Source organism: Thermobia domestica, chromosome 3 (genome assembly GCF_964235325.1).
Source record: "Thermobia domestica chromosome 3, izTheDome1.hap1.1, whole genome shotgun sequence".
Classification (NCBI taxonomy): Eukaryota; Metazoa; Arthropoda; class Insecta; order Zygentoma; family Lepismatidae; genus Thermobia; species Thermobia domestica.
In genome coordinates, this window is record NC_137456.1 from 71,912,103 (window position 1) to 71,937,124 (window position 25,022).

Genomic DNA, 25,022 nt, shown 5'->3' on the forward strand with positions numbered 1-25,022 from the left:
GGGGATCAAACCTGAGACCCTACGCACCAGAGGTAAACGCTCTACCACCGAGCCACTGTGCTCCGCTAGGTATCACTAGTATCCCTATATATATATATATATATATATATACCAGGATTGAAAATTGATTGAACACCTTCTGAGAACACACATACGATTACTAAAAGTTTTAAGCATACATAGTAGGGTGGTCCTTAATTTTCGATTTCCGAATTTCTTTGCTCCCAACCTCTAAATTGGTTCCATGTAGGACCAAATTAATCTGTGAAAAAAATGAGCTCAATCGAAGAATATTTAACCGACCCTCAAGCGACCTAAACATCTAAATGCATTTACAATGTATACTATATGACAAAAGTTTGTAATAAACTCTTGTAATTTAAAAATGGCTCAGGGAAAGGAATCATATCTTGGATAGAGGTTGTAGAAGTAGATCCATACCTGATACTGAGTAGTGACCGAGATGAGGCATATCTTTACGTCCATCATCTTGGATTCGGGCACAAAATTTTAAATAGAAATAGCCTCGTATGATATATCATTTTGAGGTAGCTTTTGACGACAAACAGACGTCTGCCATTATTTTCCACTTATCTCTGAACATGTAATAATTATCAACTATGGAAAATAAAAGCCCCGAAGTAATAAAACAGATATTCTGTGAGTTTATATCTCTGTACGGGCTGCAGATTTATAAAACTGTTGAATAGTTTCCCTTATTTGAATTAAACCATAAAGTAAAGAAAGAAATGCACATGCCCATCTACTTGGAAAGAAGATGCGAACTTTCAAGTGGGCTGAATATATTGAAAAACATTGTGGTGGTGACTGATGTTGCAGAGAGATGTGTGAAACTGATACAAGAATACGGAAATGTTTTAACAAAGGACGAAAAAGAGAAACAATACATATTGCAGATAGTCAGTGAACACAAAAAAGTATCCAGATTCTACAAAAATTGGCTTAATGATGCAGTAGAATTTGGCTAGTTATCCACAGCCGTCAGCTTTATTTTATTATCATTTTAAGCATTCATTATATTATTTATGTAACTTCATTTCATATAAATAATTTCAATATAGCCTGGTGTGTATTTCGGAGGGGTGTAATTATATAACAACATATATAATTATTTCCTTGTTACATGTATGTAATAGTTAATTAATATTTCAGTAACCTATAAAGAAAAAAACAATATTGAAAGATAATAAACTATTATTTCAAAGCTAAAAAGAATTAAATGACCAGAGATAAGTTGAAAATATAGGAAGATATGTTTTTATAATGAAAGGTTACCCAAAAACGATGTCACAAAACATCATTTCCATTTAAAATTTTGGGTCCGAATACAAAATTGCGGACTTCAAAATGGCCGCCATCATGCTATTTCTCAGGGTCAGATGTGGATTACTTCCAATCCCTGTATCCAAGATTTGGTCCCTTTCCCTTCAGCCGCTTTGAAGTAAGAAGGGTTTATTCCAGACTATTCCTATATATTAACATATTGGATATGCATTCAAACTTTAGGTCGCTTGGGGGTCGGTTAAATATTCTTCGATTGAGCCCATTTTTTTTCATGGATAAATTGGGTCCTACATGGAACCAATTTAGGGGTTGGGAGCAAAGAAATTCGGGAAAAAAATTTTCGCCATGTAATTAAGGACCACCCTAATATATAGGTATACAAGATATAATGGAAGAGACCATGATTATTCAAGCAAGAGATTGTGAACACTGCCAGCCCTAAATAAGTATTCGAAATGTGATCTCATTTTCAGATTGCCAACAAAGTGAAACCAATCACATCCATCTACAAAGAATATTAAATTTGAACTATACCTTAATCTTATGCATCTCACATTTACAATAAGTTAATAAATCTTCGTACAAAGGAGTTAGGAACCCAGTCACCATTACATTACATTTAATCCAAACTGAACTTCATGCCATTAATACAATATTCTACTTTTTATCAGCTCGTAGGAATACGTTGTTTCATGTTTATGTTCACTGACCGTATATTTAAAATTTCGAAGTGTTTTTTTTTTTTTTTTTAACTGCCAACTCTCATAACCACATTTTGATATCTAAATGCTACACTCAAACTTATTTTTGAGCATTCATCACCATAAGTGGTCTACCATCACTCATAAAGTCAGTTGCCGCAAATTAGAGAGCTTTCATTCACTTCAGTCCTGACCTAATCTGTTCGTTTGGAAATACGAAGTATTTTCTTTCACATTCTCCATCAACTGATTATCCTCTTCTTCCTCCTCTTTTATATTTTCTTTATCTAATCTAATCTAAGACAATTTCTTCTCAAAGTCCGCATCAATTTCTTTTCCCCCTTTTAAGTTCCCAACATTTGCTAACACCTTGTTGTCATTTCGTTTCAACCAGCTCATGTTCTTTCTATTCTCACATTTCAAATGCTCCCATTATTTTATCATTGCTCTTTTGTAACGTTAACATTCCTGCTTCGTACAGAATAATTACTCTTCATACAAAAGAATATATCACTCTTCTTCGAAATTTTATATGTACTTACAACTCACTTTGTTATTATTATTATTATTATTATTATTATTATTATTATTATTATTATTCAATGATTCTTCTGCCAAACCTATCCTTGTTTTGATATATTAGATCACTTTTTCAGTTAGCTATACGTCACGTTGTCAATCGAATTCATTCATATTCTATTATTTTCCTGCCGGGACCGATGGAGTGGTTTTGTAATCCAGCTCTTTTGGAGGCAGCATATGTGGTGGGGGGCGGATGGTTGAGCTTAAATGACAGTCTGCACACTCGACAACTGCACCGATTCAAGCTCTCCGGTGGTAGTTCGGAACCCACGATAATAACAGGTCATGTCCTTCATTATCTTGCTGTTGCATAAGATTTAAAACACAAAAGCATTACTCATTTTCCTTTAGATATCACATATGATTTATTATTATTTTTTAAATTTCCTAACAAAGAATAATTATCCTTTACTACTTTGTTTTCTTATGTTTCAGATAGTCAGCCTGTGCACCCTTAAAACATATTCCTTTATGTGTCCACAGAGAAAAGACAACGAGTCAGAGCTGGATTTGAAGATACTACCCTACATCAATATTTATGACTACGGAAAACATCTTAATAATTCGAGACTCAAAGAGCAATGAATCCGTTAGCATATGGTCCCCATCTGCTAGATTTGTTTCACACAAGCGAACCCTTCAAACTTTATTCTTGTATTTACTTGATCAGTGAATCACGTTATCACATATTACTTTCAAGTCTCCTCTGCTAGTGTAGGAAAAATAAAATAAAATAAATAAATAAAATAAATAAATAAACGGTGCCGTTTGTAGCTAAGAAAAGCTCTCTGGCAGGCGGTACGGTGAATACAATTGGCCTCCCAAAACTCTATGCCTAAATCCAACTAGACAACACACACACCAAATTAACAAGCTTTCAGTAAGGATACAAATATCCCTCCAAACTTTAGTTATGAGTAACAGATTATGTACCTCAATGACTTTCAAACGGAGGCAGGGCACCCTTGGTCACATACTAAAAAAATATTCACATGACTTGCATCAAAAACTGCTGAAGTTAAATCAATTAGTTATGAAATCTACTAATCTTGTACATGGATTTGTCAAGTCAAATAAAGTTAAAATCACTGATCCGCCGGGAATTTCCCATAATTTTCGTTTTTAATCTGTTGTTGGTACTAGTACTACGATAACCCATTACAGGCTTTTAGTTCGAATATTTCGAATTCGTTAAGCTACATCGTACAGCATTAGCTTCCGCCTTTCAAACATTCAACAGATTCATACATTTCTTGGAAGGGGGAAGAAATAAAATTTCAATATTTTGATTTAGATTAATTTCAATGTTCGTCTGATGCAATAGAAAATACCCAAAAAATATAATAAAATAAAACAAGAATCTAAGGAATAAAGTTACTCGAAATCACCAAATGCGAGAGTATGTGTAGGTAGAGAAGTTTAGCAAAACTTTGTACTATACTATAAATATATATAGTAATAATATGATATATTATTACGTAATACGATTTATTTTATAAAATATTCTCTACCAAATAACCGTGTAAACCAAAAAGAGAAATCTCGCAGATCTACAATTCTCAAATATTCTGAAAAAAGGAAGAAAAAAAAAGTACAATTTTTGAATTATTACAGGATTCACATTGATATCCATTTTCTGGCACATAACTTGCTACAGCTTTTCTCCCTACAATAATATTCAAAAACTTCTAAAAGTTTGTCACTACTAGGTCATAATGCATGTATATGCGCAGTAAAAACGCCTCCCAGAAACCGAAAAATGCAAGTACATAATTTTATGGATGTGTTTAGTGGAAGCTCTACTCTGAGGTTTTTTTTTCTTTCTTTTTTTTCCTCCCAAAGGAAATATTAAACTACTGGCTCCAACTGCAAGAGTTGCCGTTTCTTTGAATGGGTTCTGCGAAGTAAATATCGAACTTGAAATTCCCTGATTTTTCAGGTTTTCCAGGTCGATGGGAACCTTTTTTATTAGTATTATTATTTTCATTAACATTTTGATTATGGTATTTATCATAGAGTTAAAAACTTACCTTAAACGTCCTGTGCATAAATTAATATTGCAGACAGTTTCAATGAATAATCTTCATCATCAGTGCGATATTAACAATTTACGCTGCTTATTGGATTACACAGTGAATTTCCTTCTGACTTGCCGAACATACAAGGAATAAAAATGGTTTTGTCCTTGTAGCACTATTTGCTATGGAAAGATCTTTCTTCTAAGTTCACAGAGCAAATACTGTTAGAAGTACAAAGTCATTTTCACGCCTTGAACATAACAATACACTGTACTACAAGTCAGAAAGATCATTATGTAATTAAATAGGCTGCATAGTTTGTCAATATCGCACTGATGATGCCGGGAACTCATTGAAACCGTCTGCAATATTAAAAAAAAAAAAAATATGCAGAGGACACATGAGTTCTCTTTTCTTTGTCTTCTTTTCTTTTTAAATATTTAATACGCGTCCAATGTCATTATTAAGCAATGTTTGTTGTATAGTTTAGTTTGTCCTTCTCATTACTTACAAAATCATAATCCAAAAATAAATAAATATATAAAATAAAATAAAATAAAATAAAAATAAAGAAAGTGACAACCCTCATCACTAGCATATCGAAATAGAACTGCAGAAAATTGATGTTACTAAAATACTGGGTACTCTATTTGGTAATTGATAAGAGAAATCAAACGAATATTCCTCATGATGTACTTTGTTTACCGTCCAAGCGATGTTTCTTCACTTTCACGTTATGTGAAATAATAGAATAAATAAATAATGAGTAATTTAGAAAATAAAATGATCATTATCGCTACTATCTTTGTTACGAGGTTCCACTTCTTAATATGTTTTGGTAAACATCTGATATCTCCTAGTAACAATTTAAACAATGTCTTCACACACTCCCAACTCACAATCCATCCTTTCACGTTCTTTTACGAAGTTTAAAGATTAATCGTATTATTTACACCCACAAAATAGGACACTAGAAAGGGTTACTAATAAATTACTAATATTATTGAGGATAAACACTTGCTTCTTACTGAGAGAAACCAAACACACACACCTCAGTGTACTGTACGTAATTTTCTAGGTTTATAAAATAATATTTTGAGAAATATTCTGTGTTTGCTAGTTGCTGAAACACATTACTAGTTTCACGATTTCTATAAATTATTGCAGTCAATTCATCTATTCAGTGGACGTAATTTCATTAACAATGCACTTATTACGATAAACTGTCGAGTACAAAATATAACACGAAAGAAAACGATTGCACATAATTTATAAAGTAACGAATTTCGGATAAATTTTTAGATTAAATCTTGATATCTTACTTGCTCATATTCCTCGTTGATGATCTTGGGCTCCTCATGCCGCTGGAACCACATCATATACTTCGTATGAAACCTCCAACTCTGCTTCTTCAGAGCTTTGGCTGCCAGATACTGTGCTTTTGTACCTTCCATGTAATAAAAAATGAAGAAGAGAGTTTCCGTCGACAAGCGTTGAAAGAATTCCACTGTGTCTGAATGGGGAAGTGGCACCTGAAATTAACATTCAATATTACTGAAAGCACACACAAGGGAGCAGTGTTTCTTATTTGAACATGTTTTACGACGCTGTAGCTCAACTGATAATTTATATTGTTACCATTCGAAACAAACAATGATTTGATGTAGTCATAAAATCTTTTAAGTTTTCAAGACTAATAATAAAGAAATAACAGTGAAACTCCTCCTTAACGGACAGATTTTTCGTCCCGGTAAAAATATTATCACCAAACAGAACCTTCCATTCTCAGATATGGATACGGACAGTCTTCTTGTCACTCCATAGCGGTCTCAGTTCATACATATTTGGCACAGAAAAAGAGACAATACAACAAATTTAAACAGGAACTAGTGTCCGCAGAATGTAGACAACTATTGCAGCCTTTTCCCCAAGGAATTCATGAACAGTAATAACTGATAAGTTCTATTTCCATTTTCAATATTTAATGATAATGTTGGATCATCTCACTATATTACTTTCAGACAGTCAGTAAGTGAATTAAGGGATATTTTACAGGGGGATGGCATGTGCTTAAGAGGAAAATGACCGTACATACAGTATATTTCATATTTCACCCATACAACATATTCATTCAGATACTTTTGAACCTTACCTTTACAGGGGGAGATTTTTCTATCATTCCTCCAGTAATTCCTACACTGGATACAGTACTTCAATAAGAACCGACATTTTGATTTGGTACTAATGAATTTACTATACAGTGTATATAATTCTGCATATAATCTAAATTACTCTGATCTCATTTACTGCATGAACTGTAACCTCTCAGTAACGGACACACTTCATGTACCGACAAACGATCATGTCCCATCAATACCCGTTATTCAGGGGTTTTCACTGAGCATGTAAATTTTATTTCGGATAAGAAAAAATGATGTTCCGATAGATTTTTCAAAAAGAAAACTAAATTCTTTAACTTTCCAAGTGTAGCAAACCTATTGAAACTGTGATACACTCCTATTCTGCATTAAAATATATGTAAGATATATACAGCTTTTGTTATCTTATTCTCTCTGTACAGTTACCTCAAGGTTTTCCGATATCAGTTCGCTTCCAAATCACTAGCCCCACAATAAAATATCCTTTCAAAAGTTAATAAAAATGATCAAGAATTGAATAAACAGATACGATACAAGCTGAATTATCAACATACCTGAGGATAATATGGTGGCGTTGGACATGGATTCCTCGGAAGATATGGCCTTAACCTCTCTGAATCAGAAGGATGTGGCATATGAAAGTAGGCTGCCTCTAACATTTGAAACTGACACTGGTGTTCTTTTTGCAACGGAACTGGTCCTAACGGCGCTACACCTAACAAGGGCGGTATGTGCGCTTCCGACGTAATTACCTGGGTTTTATTGCCGCTTTCGAAAAGCCCTGCAAATTTCATTTTAAAAAATTACGTATTTTAGTTAAAAACTATCAACAGAAAAACAAGATTCTCTGCAAACAAATTAATGAATTTCTTTTTCAATCTTCAAAATAATATGCTACAAGGTAGAAAATAGATACTCTTTACAAAAGAAATAGTCTTTTAGCTTTTAGTACTGCCCCGTAAAATCAATAAAGGGGACTTATCATGTTTCATATTAAATAATAAACTATTCTTAAAGAAGATAGTGAATACACACAAATGTATTACATTTCATGCAACTCTAAATGACTCTCTTCAAATATTAAGTTCTAATTAAAATATAATAACTCTTCTATTAAATTACATGAATCTTGATTAGTATATTTGAAAGTTTAAAACAGCCTTCTTACCGTATTAGAATTCTGTCAACTTCAACACTGACGTAAAACAATTACGATAAAGGACTTACGTTTCACTCGTTCAAGCGTTGAAGAAATCTTTTGTATTCCCTGGCAAGTTCCCGGCGTATCTGGTTTATCAAAGTGAGAAAAAAATGTTTTCTGTAGGACTTAGGCAGGCAAGCAAGTGATTGTGAATATAATAATAATCTCATTGTTAAATACAATCATGTATGGATCTCAAAGAAATAGTGGTGTCTCGAAATTCCCCATTTGATAATTCTTCCCGATCAACTTATATTTATATAAATATATACACCATACTTCAACAATCAAAATGGTTTAACATAATTTTGTAACAACTATTTTTTCCCTCTGTTTCAAATGTTAAGAAACAAAAGTAAATAAATTTCATCCTAAGATTCGAACTACTATTAACGATTGATATGGCCTAAATTGTCTAATATGCTTTAAAAATCAGTGCAAGTCAATTTTCAACACATCATAGAGTCGACTCAGAAAATGCGTTTACAACCCAGCCCAAAGAATTTCACGGACTTTCTGAGCCGATTGTATGTTCTTTTTTAAAAAAATAAAATAAAATAAAATAAATAAATAAAGCAGCAAAATAATTGTTCTGTTCACTTGCAGATAATTTTTCCCGCGCCTTCTACGTTAAGAGCATCACGAAGATAATGTTATTTACATGAACTAATAATTTATACCTACCCCTACTCGTTTCAGAAGATGGAAGTTCCAGACCCGCTCTATCGATCACTTGCTGTGCTATGGACTTCAGAGATATCCCTTCAGGAACCTAAAATACAAACACAACATGTAAGCCAACGAATTCTGTTCCTTTGCATTGATATTTGGTTTTAATTTATTCCCTAGAAGATGGGCTACAATTATATTTTGTAATAATTAAGCATACTCGTAGTTATAATACTCGAAATTAGCTATATTATCTTTCTTTCTCTTCAACTGTCTTCTATCTTTTTGACTGATTTAAAAACAGTTCTATAGATTTTCTTACAAGTAAGAAGCTGACATATGTCACTAAAGAACACCCAAAATTAACCCAATTTTCATGGTTTTGCAGTTGTCCCTGATTATCTTTATAGAGTGTACTTTGTATATATATTTTTATAAGGGTCATTTCACAGGTCATGGCAACTGTGCTACAGTCCCAATGGAAATCCACTACATGCACTTGAAGGCCATACGAAGGTGCTTCTTAATATCAGAAACAGATGGAGTCCGTATGCAGCAGCTAATGGCAGAAAGCAGTACGTACATACAAATTTACCGTTCTATCAGGCTTTAATATACACAAATGTACCAAGATACAAATAAAAGTATGGAATGTACATAACAAACAATTAAGTTTAATGAAAATATTCTCCATGGTATTCATACATCTTTGCCAACGATGGAAAAGTCGCTAAATTCTACCCGCTGCAACAGTGTCACACTGTCGCCGAAATGATGTTATGATGTCCTCCTTGGTAACAAAGCGCTGCTCACGAAAATGTTGCTTTACTTTTGGGATAAGATCACAGTCACAATTACTAATATCCTGCGAATATGAAGGATATTCTAAGACTTTCTACCGCGGTTAGATGTGTATGATAAGACCAGCCGCATGGGTGATAGTATCATCAGAGGACTATGGCGTTGTCCAGTAGTGCAGGACATTGCTGCCTTTGTATACGATGCAGATGTACTGCAGAAATGATCTGAAGTACTGGGCACTAACAGTGTGGCCCTTACGTACAAAACAACACTCAAGAATAACTTGTCTGTCATACGTCAAAATGATCATCACCTCGTCATGTTTTTATTCTGTTGACTTTATGTCTTTGTGGTTAAGCTGGGTGACGTTATTCATTATACTAGAGCTTAATCGCACTATATGGATTCAGCATGTTTCGTATTAAGTCCACTTTTACACCTCTGTTAACTGATGAGACATCCACTTTGTAAAAATCTTCCGCTTCAGATTCTGCCGTAAATACGTAACACTGTAGTGTACGTGTAAGTGTAGATAATTCTTGCACAGTCTAACCTTTGTCTTACGTTAAGTACTGCTCGATCACGGACATTAACATGTCGGTGAGAGACAACTCGGGACATCTCAGCGCACCGATTACTAATTTCTACTCGTTCACGTTTGAATGTCTCGACCCAAGTGTACAACAGTTTGATAGAGCAACGCTGCTCCACCAAACGCTTCTCGTAGCTCCGTGTAATACTGGGGTGCTATTCTACTACAGAGAACTACAATATTCACAAATGACCTCTGCCCTACTTTACTGACTTCTATCGTGGAGCCTGCCATTTGGGTGCGCTGAGACTTCAGTACCCCTATATTGGTGGCATTGAGAAGTACTTCCTGTGGCCATCAAACGTATATATTTACGAAATGATCCTCGTATTATCAACAGAATAAAATGTATGAAACAGATATGACGCATGCCGGGGACATTCTTTGTTTACACAGAACATTTAAGTTCACCACATATCTTTATCATCTCATATTTTATGTGCAGAGCACATTATGAGGATTAAAACTATTTATCAATCACTTCACTCCTCTAACAACTGACTGATTTTATGTTTAAGGATAACGTCACCATCTAGGTTATTTGTCCCCGACATGGAAAGACCAAAGACCTACACATGTTCCTCATATCTGGTTTGAAGAAATCCTAATTATCTAATATATTCAGCTAGATCTCAGTTCCCTCGGTTGGTAATTTGCCGGTTTTAAATTGCGGGAAAAGGAAAACAAAGTGTGAAGGTAATATTTTAATGATTGGTAAAAAGACTGGTTCCTGAAAGAAGAACGGGCATTAAGACACGGATGCTGTTCTGAATTTCTAATTACCAGCCAACGAAGGTGAGAAAGCTCAATACACGTATTTGGCAATTGATTATTCTTTGAAGAAGAGAAGAGAATGTAAGATTCTTTTCTCATAAATTTTAGTGTTATGAACACAACTAAAACGCATATATTACAAAGAATACAACTGACAATGATCTGTCTTGCAACATACATTTAGGTTTTTGAGTATAGTAAGTTCAGTTTGAATGATACTTCAAGTATAAAAAATAAAGACCAGCAGTGATAGCAAAATAAAACACTAAAAATGGCAAAATAAATTTTAAAACTGACACTAAAAAGTGTCAGTTTACATTGCAAAAATTAGTATATTTATTGTATTCTTATGTTATTAATTTACCGAAATTTCAAAATAAATGTGTTAATCTACATTAAAGATTTTAAACACTAATAATTAGTAAGTACGACTTTGAAAGTATCAATAACCAGAACACATCAAAGCGAAGAAAGAGAATTACAAATCATAAAAATACTAGTATCATAAACGTAACACCGCAGAGAAAATATGCTAATGTTTACCGTGAACACTATCCTGGCTCTTGATAAAGCAATCCTCCATACAACATATAATTCACTTCTCATTGCATTATATCACAAACCAAGATGCATTTAATAAGTAAAACGATCGTTCAACACCTACTGATGTCAAAGCAGCTTATTTGAAGCACATAACATGTTGTCTGTGTACACTGTGCTTTCCATATACTTGGTTGGTCAACAATGATTCATCTTTCCGGTAAGGAGTGTTAAATTACGTAAGTTATTGATCTGCATTTCGCACGTCATGATAATGATGAGTAATGTGACTTGTATTTCCGGTAGAAATGTACCAGAAACTTAAGAAGCCACCATTGAATGGCAAACAAAGACAATAATCATACGAAGTGGATCTTATTTCGATTTCTTGTAAGAACGGCCACAAATGTGTCTTTAGTAATAAACATAAAAGAAAAAAGCAACGCATCAAGTATTTTATTCATTTCACTAATATGAGGGCTTGTCGATTTACAACAGTGTGTCTATAACAATGTTTTACTATACTGTACGTACCTAATCTACAATAGCGAACAGATAAAATCTCGATCTATGTGTATGTACTTCTATTGACCACTACAAATAAAAATAACAGCACGTATGATGGTCGAAATATGACAAGATAATGCTATTTATTTTCATAACGAGACAGGGCACCCCTACCTCGTCCTTTAGGTGAGGCATTATCTGGACGCATAATTTCGTGAGAGGGGGATTTAACTCGTTACATCATAAATACTGTCACAAGTTTGAATGTGAATAACACAGAGAGTATTAACACCAAGGCAATTTATTTTGGTCATGTTTTACATTGATATGTTGTACACCTGACGCATGAATCATTTTTCGAAATGTCACCCCTTGGCCTTGATGCAGGCACGAAGTCTGTCTGGCCACTGACCAATGGATTACGCACCACGTCCATGGGAAAATTGTTCACTGCTCGGGTCAAAGATTGTTTTAGACTGTCAATAGATGGATGCCGTTCATGGCAGACCTTTGCCTGAAGGACTACCCAAAGTTTGTAGTACAACGGGTTAAGGTCCGGACTGCTAGAAGGCCAATCAGCGACAGAAATGAAGTCGGGGACGCTCCGTGCCAGCCAGTCCTGGGTTGTTTTCGCTTTGTGGCCTGGAGCGGAATCCTGCTGGAAGGTCCATCTTTCTCCAGGGAACATGGTAGCAAACAGTGGTTTCACTATAGGGGTTAGCACTGTGTCCTGGTACACCTTGGCAGATGTTTTAACACCTTTTTCGCAAAAATGCAGTTGGGTTGTGCCTGAGTAGCTCACTCCTCACCAAACCATCATCGAGGCAGGATGATGTGCCCTCTAGACCCTTGGAGCTGCCTCAGCAGCTGCAGTAAATGACGTGGCATACACACGGTCATTTTGGGCGTTGTAGGCATGCTCAATTGTGAACACCTTTTCGTCAGTGAACAGAATCTTTCTGTGCAGATTATTGGCGTAATGCCGTAAGAGTCTCTTTGATTTAAGGACCCTCTGCGACATTAATGTTTGGGTCAGAAAGTGACCAGTCCGCCTCTTATACGCCCGTAGATATAGGTCACTCCTGAGCACACGAGACATGGAATTGCTGCTGATGTTCATCCCAGCAGCCATCACACTTTGTGTTCAAACAGGATTTCTTCGAATTCTAGCTGCGACTGCTTTCTGGACTTGCGGGGTTCATACCGTTCGTGGTTTGCCACTCTTTGCACGGTCAGCTGCCGTTCCAGTCTCGGTGTATCGCTGTGTGGCGCGATACACGAATCTCTTGTTGTTTTGTAGGGTTTTCAGGATGCTGAAAATCTCACCTGCTGTTTTCCCGACCTTGTGTAGTGCAATTACTACTACACGATTTTCGTAATCACCCCACTCCATCAGAACTCAGTACAATATCAACGTATGTCATGAACAGTCAAACACACACTACATACATCTTCTGCTTTATACACAGATAGCAGCACTGTGCCACTCCGGATGCCTACAGCGCCACTCCAAACTTTGTGACAGTATTTATGATATAACTAGGTATAGCAAGGGAACCAATTCTTGGCCCCAAAGCTTTCAGATCTGAAGCCTGTAACTCTGGTGCATGTAGAATATTAAAAGAAAAATGTGTGCAAAAAAGGGTAAAGTGCATGATCTAAGAGTAAATACATATGGTAGGTATGTTAAGGATATCATATGAAAATAGTCCAGAAAGAACTGTTAAGAGTGTTTAGACGTCAATGGAGCAGAAGTGGAAGTCTGATGTCGAACAGCTCTTTATCACTGTCAAGTTTTAAAGGGATATAAGTTATATCATGTTGATGTGGCTCTCCACTTGTTAGAACCCATGATGTTTTAAAATCCACCATTAGACCCATGATGTTTTAAAATCTACCCAATATATATCTGAAGTGCTCTCTAAAACATCTGATGATACATGATAATCAATAACAGAAAAATCTGTACGCTCAACTCAAGGAGACTCGAACCTATCTACTTGCCGGCAATGTTCAAAACATAATGTATAAAGTGACATTCAACTGGCACTTCAGTATAATAGTAACTTACAGCGTACATTACATATATTTACCTTCGGTGTCATGGGACCATTAAGTGTAGGTGCTGACGTTTGATGACTATTCTGTGCTGGTGAAGGAGTGGAAGGACCAATAGGAAGAGGAGACGCAGTACTACTAACAGATGAAGGTGACGATGAATTGTGGTCAATAGAATTCACCAATTTTTGCGTATTTGAAGACATCTGATTTAACTGTTGTTGTTGCTGCTGCTGCTGTTGTTGCTGTTGTAACAATGGCTGACTTACTGTTGAACTTATGGAGAGACTTCCATTCTCTGAACTATGTGCTAGAAAAATACGAAAAGAAAACATATTACATAAAACTGATTGTTACATATTACATAATTATTGCATATTACTGATTTGTTACATATTACATAAAACAGAACTTGCAATGGAATGGAACTGTACGTAAAATCTTTATCAGTATCCCTCTCCAATAAAGGTGTAAATATGCAAATGAAATACGATGTGATTAAACCTTTTACCATTTTTATCGCCCGTTTTAGAACATCTAGCAATAATCCAAACGTTTGTACCATACATTTACTTATGCAGTAGACTCCAGAGTATCCGGCTCGCGACTATCCGGCCTAGTTTTATTTTATCGTAATTAAATAAGGCAAGGCAAGGAGTTGCATTGACATTGCCAAGGCATTGGAAGCGGGCGTCTGCTACGATCCTCCTACGTGTCGTGTGCAAAATACAAGTTGTGACAGGAAAAGAGCAGCGTTCTGCTCCTTGTTCATTGTTTCGTCAGTGTGTAACGGACCTCAGTAAAGTATGCTTGCCGCTGTACAGTACATACAGTACTGTATTCGTAAATTGTTCTTGGCGTATGCTTAATGTTTTTTTAAGTGTACTACAGTGAACTCCGGCCTAACCGGCCTGCCCTTCCGCTACATTAGGGCAGATACTCGGAAGTCTACTGTATTTACAATTTTTACAATATTTTTAATAATTCTGTTCTTATTGTTTGTTTCCAATTTTTAAAAAAATATATACAGTATGTCTTCTATTTGAGTGTGTTCCTTCGATCTGGATCGCTTATCTGGCTCATGTATTCATACTGTCAAGTCAATAGTACACGTGACGCCAAAGCTTTCTTCAGAGATTATTTTTCCCCATACATTTATTTATTTGCTTATTTAGTTTTCTCTATATTTCTGCAAACTAGACCTTCATAGCTTTATTTCAGCACATAATTACTTCCGGTGCAACAGCTTACTAAAAACTTAATCTACAGATTATAGATGTATCGATACGTCATTTAACATTTTTTGGGACGCTCATTTACCATCTACAACTTCGTTTAAAGATTCATTATTTTACACAATTATAGGCAAAAGTACTAAGAAATTACTACATATAAATTCCGATTAGCGGTTTCTTTAGAATAACTTGGGGAAATGTGCCAACAAATTGTATCGTGTGATCAATGAAAGAATGGAGTACTAGTTTGTGGATATTTATAACAAATTACAAGCAGTAAATCTGTTGAATGCATCATATTTATAAGTAGAAGTTTAGCACTGTCAATAGTATCAAGGTGGCATCCGTATAGCATATCTGCACCATTCAGGAAAGTATTAAGTAATATTAGGAAAAGTTTCAAAGTGGTTTTGTAAGAGTAAAGATATTTGAAAATTTAACTTTTGTTATTAGCAATACCGAAGAAATATTTTCGATATTTCTATACCACGACTGATGCCGTATGATGTAACAAGTTTGCAAGGCCAATACGAAGACAGCTGTTCTTACTGAAAATTTCGGCAATTACTAAATAACAGAGCATGCCCAGTTAATACACAAAACGATTATTATAGTAAATTTGGTCCATCCTGGTTGCAGATCAGCAAAAATCTTGAACATCTGCTATTTACAAGTAAGTCATCCGTAAATCTTCCTTGTCAATGTTCTACGTGAATTCCGCTTAATGGGAAAACCGATTAATAGAACCAGCCACTTACTAGAAACAAAATGGTCAGTCAGAACATGGTACTATAAAGCGAAGTGCACTGTGCACAAAATACGGACAATGGCATCAACCGTTTACAAGGATTAAAATCCATGGTCCGAACCGCAGTGCACTGTAATTATTCAGATTTGACACCAGATATGAAATTTATTTACCAAAAACTGCATAATTCAGAACCACGATACTGAGAAGAGTTCATGAGCCCTTTCTCTCTTAGTTGCCAAAATAGGAAAAAGAAGCAGTCTCTCTTTTTATATAATCATTATACAAATATATATTCTCTTTCATTACTTGATATGCGTTCTCTTCAAGTACACAACACGGAAAATTGAAGTATTCTGGCCATACAACAGTGCTTAAGGAAGACGACAAGAAAAAACACGCAGAAGGATATGAGGGAAAAAATTTGAGTTCAATCATATATTGAATAACGGACCCGTCCATGGATGAAGATTTGTTAGCTGAAATTACAGACAATAAAATTTACGCAACAAAGTAAGAAGTCATGTAATTTATTATTGAGTATGAGTAAAATGGGTGCATTAACAGAATTCTGTAACTTCTTACCCGAGTTCAACATATCTGTTTGTTCTGCGTGTGTGTCACTTGTCAAACTCTTCCAATTTTTAGAAATCTAGCTATATTTTATTACTTTCCTTCTTAAAAAAGTTAGAAAACCTTTGCAGTGATTAGGAATTTGAAGATAATATTCGGATGCATTGAGACAAGAGAAATTCTGACAAGAAAATTTCAACATGCCACATCAGATAATAACTTTCTTACTGTACACTTGGTACTTATGATCTCACCTTATGAAGATTTAAAATGTAGAATAAATAAAGGAAGTACGGAGGAGATATTATTTTGCAACAAATCTTTACGTCTTTGAACCCACTTCGCAGCCCCTTAACCTCTGTGCGATAATAGAATTCCTTCCTTACAGTGTTCACATCATTACATGCGTCACTATACCAAATACTTACATGTATTTTTACTGGAACTATTGTTATGTTGGCTATTTGCTGCAGCAACCGCTGCGAAATTACCCGGCGAAGAGATATGATTACTTAATCCCGAGCTCGGTGAACTGTTATTAGGGGTAGTTTGAGAAGTGGAGCCTGTAATAAAATTAATAAAAATAATAATAATACTTTATATCCAAGTGGTTGTTTAATCACGCTAGAAGACAATTTTAATCTTCCCTAAACTTTAAGAAACCATACTTTAATATCATTAAACAATTGCACAATTCAAAGATATACTTTAATATCGTTACACAATTGCACAATTCCACGCTTGAGTATAATTTTAAATAACGAAGTAGAACTACAACCAGTGTCGCTACGTGATATCCTTTTCTCAAGTTATCGCAAGATATGTCAAATACTAGGGCCGGTCTTTCAATGCGGTTTTAATATTTATCCACGATAAATGGCAAGATACTGCCATTTCAATTTCAAAAATTGAGTGAAATACCATAAAATTTAAGACAAAACATATATATTGGTGGTGGTGGAGGCGTTAGTATGAGCATCAGAACAACTATCCAATATTATGAGTGTTTGTAAATTCTGATTAATTTGTATTCAGATTAATCACCCTGTAACTTAATATAACAAACTGGATTATGTAAATAACAACGAAAAAAAAGGCTTAATTAATTTTACTCTGAAGACGATAAATCGGTCCTTCACGCAATCCTCCTCCTTATACATATACCTCAAGACAGTTAATAACTGCAACCTACTTCTAACATGAGATGTTTCATCGTGGTCCAACGCCTAGCAACACAGAGAGGCCCAACAGCAGGAAAAAGTACTCTAGCCAACTACAAACGTTGTAATTGGTCGCTTTGTCAAAGATTGCCAATCAATTCGACTGCAAATGTAGCCCCTACCAACGAAGTAATTTTGCGACTGGGAGTGAGATTGAAACACTGTTAGATAAGTTATGGCAAATTGTGGTTAGCCAACATAAACTTTAAACTAAGTTCCACCAACGTATTTTTCAAATTTATTTTTGCAATTACCAATTTCCAAGTATGTCGACCATCAGCCTGCCAAATGTGCTGCTAGTGACTCAGATAATTGAGACAAAATCTGATTTTCTCCACTCATATAACTAATTACATAAATTAGATTATTTTGAAAATCACTGGTTGTTCCTTTAAATGCAGATGAAGTTTCAAAATGTTCTTCTAACACAGAATCCTACATTTTAATAAATTCCATGTCTCTATGTAATTCCCTTTATTCAAATTCTTCATGGTGTGCATGGAATGAAGGTTCTTGTCTGCGAAGAAACATATTACCTCATTTAAATGTTTTAAGATTATTATTATTGCTATTATTTTATCGTGCACTCTAGTTAACTTTTTAATGCCATTTACACCTTCGTCCACTCATATTTCTTTCAAAATCGTACAGGTCTACAATGCATTGAAGATTATTTTCTTGATCAGCTGTTTTCGATTTTATACGAGCAGCTGAATTACAGAACTTAAACATTTTTGTAGTTGCTTGAAAACGAAAGAGAAACCAACAAAACGATTTTGATAAACACTCACTTTCACAAAGCCAGTTGTCAAACTCATAATTAGGAAACGTTAAATATCTGGTATAGGATATATTTTTTTCAGTAACTTTAGCTGTCTAGATTTAGCTGAAGGCAGGACCAGTCACTCTGAACTGTCATAAGCCTTACTTCAAATGTAAGTGAATGGCGATGTTTCTGTTTTAACTGAACCAAAATATCTTGTTCCGGCTTCTCCATAGCAATGATATTTATGATGTTAATGCCATTTATTTAATACACATATGTAACACAAGTAATTACATCATTCATACTCAGGAAACATTAACGAAAACAATATACAGGTAAACAACAATGAGATTACAATCTAACGTATCCGTTGTGCAATAAGGTCGTATTTCGCTGACGTGACAGCAGAACACTACCGAACAGAGCCGAAGAAGCGTGTATTCGCTAAACCTCACTTAGGCATTTAGCAGCAATTCGGTTAAACAGGATATGGAGCGTGAGAAGGGTATACGAGATGTGGTGAGTTCTCATTTCGATGCAAAGAATAATTGTAACACATTTAGCATCATAGAAGTTTAGAGCAGTGTTGGAGTGTTTCACAACAACACTTAATATCGAAAAATACATCACTAATATATATATATATATATATATATATATATATATATACTAGCAGCGTTCACCCCGCTTCGCTGCGGTCACCCCGGAACGCAATAAACTTTGTTACTTAGATAATTTTTACTTTTTCGCTTTCAAGTGATATGATAAAAACCATAGAAGATTGCACTAATGTTAACATTATATCGCCTGTCATTTATGTTAACCCGCCCCGCTTCGCTGCGGTCACCCCAACCCGCCCCGCTTCGCTGCGGTCATCCCGGAACGCAATAAACTTTGTTACTTAGATAATTTTTACTTTTTCGCTTTCAAGTGATTTATAGCGCCTGTCAGTTATGTTAACCCGCCGAGTCACAGGGTCATGCGGGTTGCATATAAATACGTTTATTTTTATACCTATGATGAACTAATAACAAAGGATTTGTACGTATGGACACCTGAATGGTCAATTATCTCAAGACACTGGTAATTGAAAATTAAAGTGATATGATAAAAAACATCTAGGGTCCACATCCTAACAACCCCCCAAAAATGAAAGAAATCGGTTCAGCCGTATTAGCGTGATGAGCGGACAAAGGATTTTTTGTACGTATTGACACCTGATTGGTCAATTATCTCAAGACACTGGTAATTGAAAATTAAAGTGATATGATAAAAACCATCTAGGGTCCAAATCCTAACAACCCCCCAAAAATGAAAGAAATCGGTTCAGCCGTATTAGCGTGATGAGCGGACAAAGGATTTTGTGCGTTCTCTTTTATATATATAGATAGATAGATGTGTGTGTGTGTGTGTTCCAGCATAACTCTGGAACGCCTCAACCCATTTTACAAAACTTGGAACACATATTACTTACAGCCTAGAAAACGGTAATGTGAAACTAAGACCTCCCTGGCACACTTAAGGAGGAGTGTGGCTAAATGATGATTAAAATAATAATAATAATAATAATAATAATAATAATAATAATAATAATAAAAATAAAAAGACTGATATTAGTATTGAATCCATACTTTTCGCGGTTGCTGAGATGAATAATGACAGCGACGCCTTTCAAGTCCAAGTTCAGTCCCATTAGCACCCCTAGGGAAGAAGGGAATGGTAACATATAAAAATAATCGAAAACGGCTTACATTAGTGTCGAATCCATTGTTTTCGGGATCCGTAAATTGATTGGCGATAATTCTGATTCCCTTTAAATCCAACTCCATTATTCACTGGGGGCAAGACCCCCTAAAGCACCTAGGGCAAGTGGGAGGACATGACAAAAATGATCGAAAACGATCAATATTACTGTCAAAATCTATATAGTTTTCGGGATCGCTGAGATGAATAATGATACTCCAGATGTATTTGTATCCAAGTTTAGTTTGAGGGGAAAGGGAATAGTGATATGTAGAAATAATCGAAAATAATCAATATTAGTGTCGAATACGAGGGACGATCTGAAGTTTCGTTATTTGTTTTTGAATGATAAGATGGTACACGAGGTGAAACAAACAATTGCCACAGGAAACCACACCCGTTGCTGGTTCAACGACGGAAGGAGCGTCAGCGGAGGTGGAATGAAGCATGCGCAGAGCGTCGAAGAAGAGAAAGAACCAGCAGACCGGCGTGCGCTGACAACGTAGTCGCCAATGGAAGTGCGTGCTGTTATCCGGTATGAATGGGCACGTGGGACTAGTGTGTCTGTCATCCATGAACGCCTACAGACCCTGTATGGTGAAGAGGTCATGTCTCATCAAATGGTTGGTCGTTGATGTTACATGTTCAATGAAAGAAGGCAGTGTGTGGAAGATGAAGGCCAAAGTGGGCATCCCTCCACATTCACGAACGAAAACAACATTGCTAGAGTACAGAACATGGGGTGTTAGCGGACAGGTGCATAACGGTGTCTACATTGTGTATTAGTCGTGCTCAGACCACATGCTCCATGATGTGTTGGGTAACGGAAAAGTTTCTCCAAGATGGGTGCCGAGAAACCTGACCCTGATCACTAGAGTGCAAGAATGGGAGTCAGCCTCGATCACGTCGTACGGTACGCGCGAGAGGGAAATGAGTTCTGTTGGGAATCATCACAGGCGATGAGATATGGGTGCACCAAATTCCCACAAACCAAGGCCGCCTCAATGACATGGAAGCATCCCAGTTCACCAGTGAGATAAAAGTCAATGTGTCACTTTCCGCAGGAAAGTGTATGGCCACAGTGTTTTGGGAGGCGAGAGATATGATTCTCCTTGATTTTCTCCATGCAGGGATCATTAATGTGGCACGTTAATGTGACACCCTCACCAAACGCAGGTCCGTCATTCTACGAAAGAGACCAGGGCTCTTGAGTGAAAGTGTGCTCTTGGACAACGGAAAAGCACACACAGCAAGGCTCACGCAAGATCAGATTCGTCGTTCCAGAGTTGCATGTACGTCAAACCAATGATATCAAACTCGCGAATATCAGTAAGAATGCCAAGTCTGAACACCATTCAGGTCAGCGAACGCAAGCTCAATGCGAAATGTGTATATTGTCATTTCTATACTACGTTATCTTTTTTTTTTCTTTCTTTTTTGCTTAGAATCATTTCTGCGTTGGTTCCGTAAGTACTTTTTCTAAACACTCAGGAGCCAATATAGAACAATTTAGTGAGGCATTTTCCACAAACAATTTTCCTCTTCCAATTTGAAATCTTCCGTGCAAGATTCTGCATGCAAAGTTAGCATTTCTTCGAAGAGATAAAGAAAATTAATTTAGTATCTCCACCCCACCAACACTGCCCGCATCATCTAATGTAACACCTCGGAACGTTTTTCCATTTAAATTATTTCAATATATTGCGTACGATGAAGGAGTGTAAAATAGTTCTTGTTTGGAATCGAAACTGAAAGGCACAAACCCGTTAGCCCGAGGCTTACGAGTCCGAAAATCGCACTCAATAACTGGGTGCCAACCCAAGTCCCAATATGAGATTAATTAGCATAAGTCCGATGCAAAATAACCATCTATGTGAATAATTAACTTCGACTAAAGGCAGTGGAAGCTTCCAGAAGTTTTATGGATCAATAATCTGATGTTGGTTACGAGTACAATAGGCTGTGCATGGCTCAAACTAAGATGTTTAACAGTAAGTGAGTTTTGTTATGGAAAAATGTATATCTTTTTGCTGTATATTTAAGATTGGTGTCTAGAATCTACTTTTGTTTATTACGAGGGCTATCCAGAAAGTAGATTACGTTTTCGTCTGTGTCCGCTAGGGGCGGGGCTAGCGCGGCCATCTTGGGGTCAGAGCGTTGCGCAGCTCAGTCGGCATCTAGCCGTGCTAGTGAGAGGTTCGTGCTGTGCTCCGTTAAGATACTGTGACGGTTTGAAATGTCTGCGTTAATTGAAAATCCCGCGAGCTGCGAGGTGCGTGCAGTAATAAGGTTTCTGACAGCAAAAAACTGTAAACCGATAGAAATCTATCGGCAGCTGTGTGAAGTGTATGGGGACAACATTATCACTGAAGGTGGAGTGCGACAGTGGGTCATAAAATTTAAAAATGGCCGAACCAATGTTCACGACGAAGATCGAAGTGGGAGACCCAGCAAAGTGACTGCCGAACTTGTCGAAAAAGTCGATGTTAAAGTCCGTGAAAATCGAAAGTTCACAATAACGGAACTTTCTTTGAGTTTTCCACAAATTTTGCGAAGTTTGTTGCACGAAATCATCAGCGAAAAGCTTGGTTACCACAAGTTTTGTGCAAGATGGATTCCAAAAATCTTGACAGAGGACCACAAAAATCAGCGAATGGCTGCAGCGTTGCACTTTTTGGACGCCTACAATAAGGATGGTGACTCTTTACTCGATTGCATCGTTACTGGTGACGAAACATGGGTGAAACACGTGAACTGTGAAACGAAATTGCAATCAATGCAGTGGGGGCACACAGGTTCTCCCCAAAAACCCAAGAAATGCATGCAAACAATGTCGGCAAGGAAGATGATGGCGACTGTTTTTTGGGACAGAAAAGGTGTGATTTTGGTGGACTTCCTGGAAAGAGGCACTACAATAAACGCTCAAAGGTATTGCCAAACTCTGCAAAACCTCAGAAGAGCAATTCAAAACAAGCGCAGAGGAATGTTGAGCTCTAAGATCTTGTTGATTCACGACAACGCCCGGCCCCACACGGCAAATGTCACGCGTGAAGTTCTTGAATCTTTTCAGTGGGAGTTGTTTCCTCATCCGCCGTACAGTCCCGACCTGGCACCGAGCGACTTCCACCTATTCCCAGCAATGAAGAAGTGACTGGCTATGCAGCGTTTTGATGACGACGAACAGCTGCAAGAAGAGGTAACGAAGTGGTTGAAGTCGCAGGCGGCCGAATTTTTCGACGAAGGAATTTCCAAGCTCGTACATCGCTACGATAAATGCCTTAATTTGAATGGTGACTATGTCGAAAAGTAGTATTTGTGTGTGGCTTTCATCTGTATATAATAAAATTTGTTTCCTATACTTTGTTGATTTTTTATTCCAAAACGTAATCTACTTTCTGGATAGCCCTCGTATTATCAACAACATGAATTTCTGCACAATCTGAATTAGATTTTAAAATGGTAAAATCCTTTTATTATTATTATTATTATTATTATTATTACGTTTTGCATATTGTTATCTATTTACTGTGATTCCAATTTAAAACCCAGCTACTTTCGTTTATTTCAGTGACACAACTGCTTTAACAGATCGAATTCGGTGTGGTTAGTTGATTTGAAGTTTAACGTCTCGTTCAGTACCAAGTTACATGAGACATGACATGAGCTCCGATCGGGAATTGAAAATCTTTCAGTTTAATGTCCCTCGATTATGCTCTTTAGGCTAAGGGAGACGATTAAAGCAAGTGAATTATGGAAGAATTAGTGAAATGAGAAAGTGGGAGGAAATTGGAATATCCCAAGAAAACCCACGGACACAATGTTGTCCATCACAAACTTAGCCAGGGATCAAAAAAGGAACTCGACGCATCAGAGGTAAACGCTCTACCACTGAGCCACCGTGCCCCTAGAAGACGGAAAAACATTCAGTAATATATTTTAGGTACGGTGCAATTCCAAGATTTTCTGTATCAATACACAACTAGTTATGTATTTTCTACGCCTCGGAAAATTTTGCATGTGCACAATAAACAAATATATACACTGTATCTTATTCCACAGAAAAATGAACACTGACCTGATACAGGCTTACTAGGAGTACTGGAGTTTTGGGCAGACTTAGGCCCTGACTGAGAACAATTTGTGGAACTTGACGAAGTGTTGCTATTAGTCGCCCTGACCGCTGTTGGTTTAACAGGCTAGAATAAAAACAAATAAAAATCACATTAAATCTCATATACCGTCTTACAGAGTTGACTTATGACCTTGAATTTCTCTTCAGTCGTACTTTTCATGAATTAAATTGTGCCAAAGTTGCTCTAAAACTTCCAAACCCACAGTGACCTTCGACTCGAATCAAATTTGTGAAAAATATGTTTGAAGAGAAATTCAAAACCATTGAATCATTTTAACTTGCCACATCAATTAACTCTACATTATTAATTCACGTATACACAATCACTAAAGAAAATCACCACACATACACAGTTGTATGTCAGAATCCTCAACAGAGTGAATATTATCTTTCGTGCGTGTAGCCCTGCGTTCGATCCCAAAAATAAATTCTCAATTTGCATTGGGTACATGTCATAAATGTCATCTGGAAAAAAAAAAAAAAAAAAAAAAAAAAAAAAAAAAAAAAGACTAAAACCAGTTCGTTGAACGTCTTTTATTAACTTCAAAGATGATAAAATATCCAGGTAAACTTCAGAGCTTAAACAGAACATGAGTATCTAAAAATTATATAAAATTATAGTAAAATCAGAACTAGAATTTGCCCGAAGTTTTCAGTGAAAACGATGTACAGTCATTAACAGAAGAAAATACATATTA

At 36.2% G+C, this 25,022-nt stretch overlaps 1 protein-coding gene across 3 annotated transcripts in view; it reads right to left on the reverse strand.

The window, feature by feature from the left end:
* Positions 1-25,022, reverse strand: part of Not3 (CCR4-associated factor Not3) — a 79,418-nt gene that overhangs the window by 14,656 nt on the left and 39,740 nt on the right. For 2 of the 3 annotated variants that reach the window (XM_081751090.1, XM_081751089.1), the window contains exons 7-13: positions 24,268-24,388; positions 16,892-17,026; positions 13,943-14,217; positions 8,651-8,738; positions 7,993-8,052; positions 7,320-7,546; positions 5,929-6,138 (exon numbers count right to left, since the gene is read on the reverse strand). In XM_081751090.1, the coding sequence (XP_081607216.1) occupies positions 5,929-6,138; positions 7,320-7,546; positions 7,993-8,052; positions 8,651-8,738; positions 13,943-14,217; positions 16,892-17,026; positions 24,268-24,388 (1,116 nt within the window). The remainder of the gene's footprint in view (positions 1-5,928; positions 6,139-7,319; positions 7,547-7,992; positions 8,053-8,650; positions 8,739-13,942; positions 14,218-16,891; positions 17,027-24,267; positions 24,389-25,022) is intronic. The other variant, XM_081751091.1, reaches the window with a different exon arrangement.